General features: G+C 48.4%; 1 protein-coding gene across 1 annotated transcript; it reads left to right on the top strand.

The window, feature by feature from the left end:
• Positions 1 to 7383: 7383 nt before the first annotated feature.
• On the top strand, positions 7384 to 9101 carry LOC311021331 (uncharacterized protein; the record flags this gene model as incomplete). The annotated part of the gene is made up of 4 exons (XM_084021810.1): positions 7384 to 7817; positions 8248 to 8353; positions 8442 to 8691; positions 8938 to 9101. 4 exons carry the CDS (start codon positions 7384 to 7386, stop codon positions 9099 to 9101), a joined length of 954 nt encoding a protein of 317 aa, XP_083877936.1.
• Between the last annotated feature and the right edge of the window lie 772 nt (positions 9102 to 9873).

Raw genomic sequence — 9873 nt, 5'->3', positions numbered from 1 at the left:
GAGAACAGAAGCGGTCCTAATACTGAGCCTTGAGAGACACAAGTGTCCAGAGAACAGGGTTTGGACATAGAGCCATTCCATGTGACCTGAAAGGTGAGATTTGTCAGGTATGATGTAAACCAGGTGAGAGCAGAGTCAGTTATGCCAAGTTCAGCCAGTGTGGAGAGGAGGATTTGGTGCTTGACTGTGTCGAATGCAGCAGATAGGTCGAGGAGAATGAGAACGGAGGAGTGGGATGAGGCTCTGGCGTCTCGCAGGGACTCGGTCACTGTGAGGAGGGCCGTCTCAGTGGAGTGAGCAGTCCTGAATCCTGATTGATTAGGGTCTAGGAGGTTGTTCTGCGAGAGATAGGATTACAGTTGGTTGTAGGCGGCACGTTCCAAGGTTTTAGAGAGGAATGAAAGAAGAGATACAGGTCTGTAGCTTTGGATGTCAGTACATTTACATTTACATTTAGGTCATTTAGCAGACGCTTTTGTCCAAAGCGACTTACAATAAGTACATTTGTCAAAAGAAGGAAACAAAGAAACCACGACGTATCATTGCCGATGCAGTAAGAGCTAAAAATAGAACAAGTGTTAGGTCCTCATCTGAGTAAAGTAGTACTTCAAGAGCAACAGTGCTACGATCTGAGTGCTATAAGGTTTTTTTTTTTTTGCGGGGGGGGGTCGAGGGAGGGTGTTAGTGGGTCATGCTATGTAGAGTTGAGGTGAAGTCAGTAGCGTCTAGGGTGGGTTTTTTAAGGAGAGGCTTCACGGTAGCTGTCTTAAAATCCGCTGGAATGACACCTGAGGTGAGGGAGGAGTTGATCAGGGTGGTGAGGAATGGCAAGATGTCGTGTGAGATGTCCTGGAGAAGAGAGGAGGGAATCGAGTCAAGGGAGCAGGTGGTGGCACGGTTAGATGTAACAAGTGCGTGAAGGTCTTCAGAGGTGAGGGGGCTAAAGCTGGTATGACCATCAGAGTTGAGAGTTGGGGGAGATGTCTTCTGGGAGGGAATAGGCGTGAATGAGGAGCTGATGTCATTCACTTTCTTGGTAAAGTAAGTTGCAAAGTCATCGGCAGTAAGGGAGGAAGGGGGGAGGGGTAGGAGGGGTGAGGAGGGAGAAGAGTTTCCTAGGGTTGGAGGCAGAAGAGTTGATCTTTGCCAGGTAGAAGGCAGATTTAGCTGCCGAAACAGTTGAGGTGAAGTCAGAGAGGAGGTGGTGGTAGTGAGCAAGGTTCTCGTGCTGGCCCGATTTCTTCCATTTTCTCTCTGACGCTCGCAACAATGATCTGTTGGTTCGCAGAGGTTCAGACAGACAGGGAGGGGAGGGAGATGATCGCGCAGGTCGTGAGATTGGGGGACAGAGACTGTCCAAAGAAGAGGAGAGTGAGGACATCAGGATGGAGGAGGCTTCCTCAGTAGGCATTAAGGAGAACTGTTCTGAGGATGGTAGCGAGGAGATAACAGAGCGGAGGGAGTGAGGGATTTCAGGTTGCGGCGGCTGGTGACCGTTTGAGGCATAGAGGGGAGGGATGTGGTGGGCTTCATGGGGAGGGAGAAAGTCACAAAGTGGTGGTCGGACACGGTGAGCGGGGTAACAGAGAGGGCCGAGATGCCACAGGATCTTGTGAAGACAAGGTCAAGTTGGTTCCCTGCCCGGTGAGTTGGTGGAGAGGGGGAGAGTGTAAGGTCAAATGCGGAAAAGAAGTCAATGAATTCAGATGAATGCAGCTTTCCCGGATGGATGTTGAAGTCACCGAGGACGACGAGTGGTGTGCCATCATCAGGGGAGCAGCTCAGGAGGGCATCCATCTCATCCAAAAAGTCACTGAGAGGACTGGGTGGGCGATAGATCACTATGATGTTGAGTTTGAAAGGAAGGGTGACAGAGACGGCGTGGAATTCAAGTGTAGATCGGGGTAGGTGGTCCAGAGGAAGGACCTGGTAGGACCATATGGGTGAGATGAGGATCCCAGTTCCTCCTCCTCGCCCTGTTCGTCTTGGGGAGTGTGAAAACGAGTAGGCAGTTGAAAGGGCAGCTGGAGTGGCAGTGTTTTCTGGGGTGATCCAGGTCTCTGTGAGGGCCAGGAAGTGGAGAGAATGCAGGGAGGCATAGGCTGAAATGGTGTCCACCTTCTTGACTGCAGACTGGCAGTTCCACAGCCCCCCTAGTACTTCAAGTTCCTTACCTGTGGAGAATGGTGGGTAGCAGAGATTGGATGGGTTACAGCCTCGAGTGAAGGGTCTCCGGTAAAATCTTCTCCAGTGTGATGTCATGACTGGGATAAGACACATGGCTGCGAGGGGGGGGTTGAGATGTTATGCCTACCTCAATGGACTTCCTCGATGGACTCCCACAGGTAGACTCCCTTGTCTTTGTTCAGCTGTCTTCGTTCTGCTGGCCTGACGCTGTAGTGACAGCCTTTTAAGTGCTCAGTTTACCGCAAGTACTGACTGTGACCCCTCCCTCCAATCAACTCTATTGACTACAGCTGAGCTGGCTAAAACTAGCTGATTACTCACTTAGCATTGACAGCTTCACAAGAATTTAAACAACAAGCTATCAACACAAGACTAAATGTTACAACTAGCTTTACTCACACAATGCCTAAACCCAAATCTACAATTAGTTTCTGACTTACCAACAAGAGACAAAGCAGCTTCCTTCCTTTCTCCAGACAAAATGTTAATATCTGTAAATGTCTATACACGACCAAGTGACCACCCCCAGCACTGACGTAAACTCGAAAATTTTGAAGCCTCCAAATAAGAGCCAGTGCTTCCAACTCAATTGTTGAGTAATTATGTTGGTATGATGTCTTGCAATAAAACTGCCCCTGCCCCCACCTGGCTGGCGTCTACCTGACTCTGAAACGGCTTATCTAAGCATGGTGCAGCCAGGACCGGTGCAGAGCAAAACAGAGACTTCACGTTTTCAAATGCAGTTTGAACACGAGGGGACCACACGTACTTCACCTTCCCCTTTAGCAAATCCGGGCGCAACTACTGTGGAAAAGTTTTTACAAAAACTACGGTAATAACCGGCCAAACCCAAGAAACGCATAAGCTCCTTCTTTGTACATGGGACAGGGTACTGCTCTACAGCTCTCACCTTCGCATCTACCGGACAAACATGGCCCTGCCCAACCACCCCAGGTATGTCATCGTCGCCTTGGTAAACTCACACTTTGTCAAGTTGACAGTGAGACGCGCCCCGGCCAGGTGGCCAAACAATGGCCGGATGTGCTAAACGTGTGCATTCCAGGTGTCACTAACAATGACTATGTCATCCCAATAAACTGCACAACCTTCGAGACCACCCACAACCAAATTCATAAGGCGCTGAAAGGTCGCGGGTGCATTCCGAAGTCCAAAACTTATCACTGTATACTCATACAAACCAGAGGATGTTACAAAGGTCGAAACTTCCCGAGCACGAGCAGAAAGAGGAACTTGCCAATAACCTTTCAAAAAGTTGAATTTGACTTTACTTATTCTGGGCTATCAGATCAGATCTATCAGATTTGTCAACCAACAAAGAAGGTGATGCCCAGCTAGATGATGACGGGACTGCAATGTTGTTATCCAACATATATTTTACCTAAGATGTTACCCGAAGTTTGTGTGGCGCACACCTATAAAAATGCTGCTTTATTGGTGTGCAGGCCCTGGTGTCATTGTTGTGCTCTGTTGTGCTTGTGACACGGGCGCGTTCACCGAATCTGGTGCACACCAGACTTGCCGACTGCAGCTTAAATCGACTGACTTGGCTTACTCATAAGTTGACAGGTATGGCACGAGTTAATATACCTGGAAACATCACTCTTCAACTTGGGCCAAAAAAAATACAGCAAAACACGGTCATAGGTTTTCTTCACCCCTAAATGACCGGAGTCATCATGTGCAATTTTCAACACCATGTGGCGCAACTTCTCTGGCACAACAACCTGGAACAATGGTTCCCCGACAAAATCACCTCCACATGGCACCCATTTCTGCGCCAGAAAGCCCTTTTGGAGGAAATAGCCATGCGGAACCTCCCGCACCTCGTCTCCAGGAAGAACACCATCCAACAGAGCGGACAGAGTTGGGTCAGACTGCTGACTTTTTACCCACTCCACCCGAGAAACAGATGGAGACAGATCAGGCAAAGGTACCACAAACTCACACTGAACGTTACCCCCGCTTTCACGCGAGTCCCGAGAAGGTGCGGCGCGGCGTGCATCACAGCGCAAACAGGGAAAACTTCTGGAAATCTCCGGCCACTGTCATCCCGCGCCCCAACCGACAACAGTCTAGCAGTAGCCAGAGGAGGAGGAGGCACATTAGCCCATACAGAACCACCAGCCAGATCATTTCCGAAAATCATTTCCACAACATCCACTGGTAATGCGTGGCGCACCCCATCGCAACAGTGCCCTGAACAAGCTCATAGTCGAGCACCACACTATGCTTAACAGACGAAAAAGGTAACACTGACCAGAAGATAAATAAATGTTTCGCACCTGTGTCCCGCAACAGCCTAAACTGCACACGCTCATCACTGCCGACTAAAGACACGACAGTGCTAGTAAGAAAGGGCTCAAAATCAGCATCACAGCCCAGCTCCACACACCCCGGCTGCAGCCCTGGGACACTGGAACAGGAAAGAACAGGAGCCGGTGCAGGTAAGAAAGACTTGCATTACATTTACATTTACAATTAGGTCATTTAGCAGACGCTTTTGTCCAAAGCGACTTACACTAAGTACGTTAGTGGGTCATGCTATGTAGAGTCGAGGTGAAGTCTGAACAGGTGAGTCTTGAGCCTTTTTCGGAAGATGGCAAATGACTCTGCTGTCCTGACATTGGTCGGGAGTTCGTTCCACCACTGAGGCGCCAGAACAGAGAAGAGTCTGGACTTTGCTGAGCGACATTTGTTTGATTTCAGCGATGGTGGTACCAGCCGGCCAGCTGAAGTAGAGGAGCGAAGTGCTCGCTTCGGGGCATGAGGTTTGACCAGTGTTTGAAGGTAGACAGGTGCCGTTCCATTGATGGCCCTAAAGGCCAGTGTCATCGTCTTGAATTGGATAGACTTGCATCTATCCTTGGACCTCAAAACAGGACACTGGTCCTTCCAATGACCCGGTTCCTGACAGTAATTACACAATTTACTGCTGTTACCCCTACCATGCAAGTTCTTAAATGTAAACGAGCGACCAGCCACTGGAGACTGGTTACCATAGTTACTAGCCCTACGTCTCGCATCCCTGCCAGAGCATACATCGCCAACACCATCTCTGTGGGTTAAAGCAAAGTCATCTGCCAACTTTAAGAACAGTGGTTGCTTTCTGCTCAGTGACATAAGTGGCTATGCGCTGAGGAATCGATTTCTTGAACTGCTCTAACACTATTAACTCCTGCAAGTCATCAAAATTGTCAACATCAGCAGCGGTACACCAACGATTAAAATGACAGAGCAAATCACGAGCCAACTCCACATTAGTCTGCTTATCCCCTTTCACCTATTTTCTGAACTTTTGACGATACGCCTCGGGAACTAACTCATAAGCTTTTAGGACCCCAGATTTCACTTTAGCTTAATTTAAACAGTCAGTCACGATTAATGCAGCGTTTGCCTCCTGAGCCCTACCCGTAAGTACACACTGAGCATCAGAGTCCGTCCACATCCGGCCACTCTTATGCACAAACAGCGTAAAGAAGGTATCAGGGTCCCTCTCATTAAACTGCGGTACTAAACTTAAATTTGCGCTTACATCAAAAGGACGTGGAACAGCAGAGACTGAGGCACCCTCTGCCCCCGACTCACCACCAGTTTCATTCTTTCAGTTACCTGCCGAACTTTCTCCAGCTCCATCCTACCTTCGATCTCCACTCTAAATGTATGCTTTTCCTGCTCAAACTGCAACAACATCAATTCTCTTTGTTGCTCAGACATAAATGTGGCGACACAAGGATTATTACTATGTTATACACCAAATACCAACAACGGGGTTAGGGCCCAAGGACCTGTAATAGAGGTAACTTATTACCTGCACCTAAAAGGACACTCGGGTTCGTTCACTCAGGGAGGGCAGGACGCGGAGTTCAATGATCACAAACAATTTTATTATTAAAATGAGCACAAGGTTGTTTTGGTCCAACTGAAAAAAGGGGGTTACAGGCTGAGGCTTGTGTGGGGAGGGGTTCTGCAGGGGAACGACATTCAAACAAAAAAGGAGAACACCCCACTCACAGCAAAAAGGTGACGTGCAAACAAAAACCTTAAACGGGGGAATCACACAGCATACTAGGCTTGGACAAAATATAAAAAACTAAACCAAACCTCGACACCTCGCACTTTAAAACACTTAAACACACACACACAAACACCGCAGCACCACCGGTAGCAGCGGTACGCAGGGCCAGTAGCAGGAAACCGGCTGACCGAAAGCGGCCGACTGGACCTAGCCCAAGCAACAGCAGCAGAACAGCGGCGAAGCAGCGGAACAGCAGCCAAGCAGCGGAACAGCAGCGGCAGAGCAGCGGCAGAGCAGCAGCGAAGCAACGGTAGCGATGTAGCAGTAGCCACGTAGCAGGATCACAGCGAGGCAGCAGCAAGACAGCGGCGAAGCAGCAGAACAGCAGCAAAGCAGCGGTGGCGACGCAGCGGTAATTGATCAACAGTATTCCTGTTAGTCTCTAGCATCCTTACGTTCCGGGTGTATCGCCCCGTCCAAAGAGGGGGAGCGGTGAAGTTGGTACTGTGAAGCAGGGGAAGGCAGCCACTACGCAGCACATGACTAGCCTACCTGTGCTCGGATGCTAGCGGGGAGTACAACGACCCGGAAGTGAGCAGGCCGAAGAGGCAGGAAGCGAGAGGCCAGGAGGAGGGACACGGCCTACTTTTATCCTCTCGGAATGAGCAATGATTGACTAAGGCCGCGTTCAGACTGCAGGCAAATCCGATTCAAATCTGATTCCTTCTCATATCCGATTTTTAGGGCTGACTGTCCACACTGTTTTAGCAAGTGTCCAAATCGCATTTGGCTCTGTTCAGACTGGGCCACATCAAGTGACCCATCTGACTGGTTGCTGTAGCAACGACGTCGGAGCGGAGGCGTGTATTGTGTGACGTCATGTAATAGCGACGAGAAAAACAACAAACAAGATGGAGGCAGCTCACATGAGTATATTGTCCTTATCGCTGTCCAGTAGGGGTGCAGAACAAGTCAGACGCACCAGGCACATTCAACGCCGTAGGAGGCTGGTCGGGTCATACACAGCAATGCTTCGTGCTGCACTCACTGCAGTCGTTGTTGTGCAGCGACAAGTGTGGTGCCACCCGAAGAGCTACGACTGGTGGGAAAATGTAGTCCTTGGCAGTTTTGATGACGACCAATGGCTCGCTAATTTCAGAATGTGCCGAGCAACATTTGACATGCTGACGGATCGCCTACGAGCAACGCTCACACGTCAGGACACGCACCTCAGGCGGGCAATCGCGGTGGACAAACGTGTCGCGGTCACCTTGTGGTGGTTAGCCACAGGGTCAGGGTACCGCACCGTTGCCCACCTGTTTGGAATAGGCAAGGCAACGGTGTGCGTGGTTGTTGGCGAGGTCTGTACTGCCTTAATTGCCCTGCAGCAGGATTACATCAAGCTCCCAGTGGGAGATCACCTGCAGCGCATCGTCCGGGGCTTCCAAACGCGGTGGGGCTACCCTCGCTGCAGGGGATGCATAGATGGGTCACATATCCCAGTGATCGCACCCCAACAGAACCACACCGAGTACTTTAATAGGAAAGGATGGCATTCGGTGATCCTCCAAGCTGTGTGTGATCACCAGTCAAGGTAACAGTTGTTGTTTTTTTACTACTACTGAGCAATGGGCTCTATGCACAGCTGCAGCTCTTTTATTTCCTGTCTTACATTATTGGACAAATTGATTAATCCAGGTGTGTCTGACCATTGTGCCTGCTCAGACACACCTGGCTTAGTTTGTTCAATAATGTAAGAGGAAATAGGAAGTACTGGAGCTATGCATAGAGCCCATAGGATGCTAATCTGGGAAAAATGTCATGTTTAGCCACTTTTCAAATAGGTGTGTGTGGGGGGTGGGGTGGGGGGGATCAGACAAGATATCCTTGGTTTGATTTTGAGTCTTTGCCGTAAAAACACTGTCATTAATATCCATCTTTAGTATGCAGCATAATAGTTATGATTATTATTATTATAACTACATCTTTCTTTCTCTATCCATGTTATGTTATCATTGCCACAGGTTCACAAACATCAATGTGGGATATCCAGGGAGTGTCCACGACTGCAGGGTGTTGCGGAACTCTGACCTTTACAGAAGAGGTGAGGAGGGAACTCTCTTCCCACAAGTAAGTGCTAATGCTGCTTCTTGGTAAACATCATTCATGTGGAGCAGTCACAGTACACATCAATTTCCATATTGTTCTATCCCCTTAGGACACCGAAGTCATTTGTGGCACAGCAGTGCCCATTATGCTCCTCGGTGATCCAGCCTATCCTCTACCTAGCTGGATCATGAAGGGATACCCAGAGGGTGGGCTGTCAGAGGACCAACGCCACTTCAACTATAGCCTAAGCAGAGCCAGAATGACGATCGAGTGTTCATTTGGAAGGCTTAAGAGCAGATGGCGATGCTTGAGCAAGCAGCTGGACGTGGACATCATGAACGTGCCTTATGTCATCACAGGTACCTATTGATAAGTAACTTACTGTATGTCATTCATTTAAAAACAGGCGAGGTTAGCATTCTGTTTGACACAATGCAGGGCGCTGAAGGTGCAGGTCATGTGGATGTGTCAAACATAGAAAGTGCATCTCAGACAGCATGTGAACATAAGAAAAACACAAACTAACAACCTCCACATCAATAAAGTCTAATAATTATAATGTCACTTTAACTTTACAGCTTGCTGTGTTCTACACATGTGTGAAGTCCAAGGGGATGTTTGTGAAGACCAGGATGTCTTTGAGGACAACCAGGACAATGCACCAGAACCAGAACCAATCGCAGAGTTCAGTGGCAACGCTGAGAACCTCGTCGGGCCACAGAGAGTGAGGGAAGCACTTACACGCTATTTCCGTGAAGTGTCTAACTAGAGTTACTTTATGAGGACTACAGACACCTTGCCTTCCGTTATCTAAATATGTTTCTGCATTATTTTAACCTTTATAAATACCCACTTGAGAGGAAAAGAGGAACAGACTAGCATTTCTTTTTTTCTTTTTTTTTACTTTGCCTTTATTAAAGTGCAACTTGAACATTTAAAGTGCATTCACAGTTAACTTCCCTGTTGTTCAGTGGCAGTGAAAAACATTTTTTCTGTAAACAAAATGACATTTATGTAATAAAATTGAACTGAATACTTGAATACATTTTTAGTATTATTTAACAAGTTTGCATTCTGTTTGCTTCACTTTAAAGCTTCAACTGAAAAACAGAAACTGCCTAGTTGTTTGGCTGACCTATGTTTGGCTATCATAAGGAAAAGTAAGTTGGTCGTCTTCTAGGTCTTGCAAATAAGATGTTTGAGGTCGGGTATGTAGAGGCTGAGGCATCCTTGGCAGATATGTGTGCTGCTGGGTGCGAGACCCCTGTTGATAAGGTGGCAATAATGGCTGGAACTCTGGTGGTTGGTGTGATGCTCCTGGGGGAAAGGAAGAGTGGTGGCTGGGAGGAACTGGGGGACAGCGCTGAGATTGTCCATCCTTGATGAGCTGGCCAAGAAAGTTCATCATCGCCATTTCATGTTGGTGCTGTGCGGCCTGCATCTGGAGTAACACATGATTGTCCTTTTCCAGCACCTCACCCATTTTTTTGCCGAAAACATCCAAAGCTGCCTCCATCTTGTTCTTCCGCTTACGGCTTGTT

This window comes from Eutrigla gurnardus (genome assembly GCF_963514095.1).
Source record: "Eutrigla gurnardus genome assembly, chromosome: 2".
NCBI lineage: Eukaryota > Metazoa > Chordata > Actinopteri > Perciformes > Triglidae > Eutrigla > Eutrigla gurnardus.
This window is presented reverse-complemented; position numbering and strand designations above follow the sequence as displayed.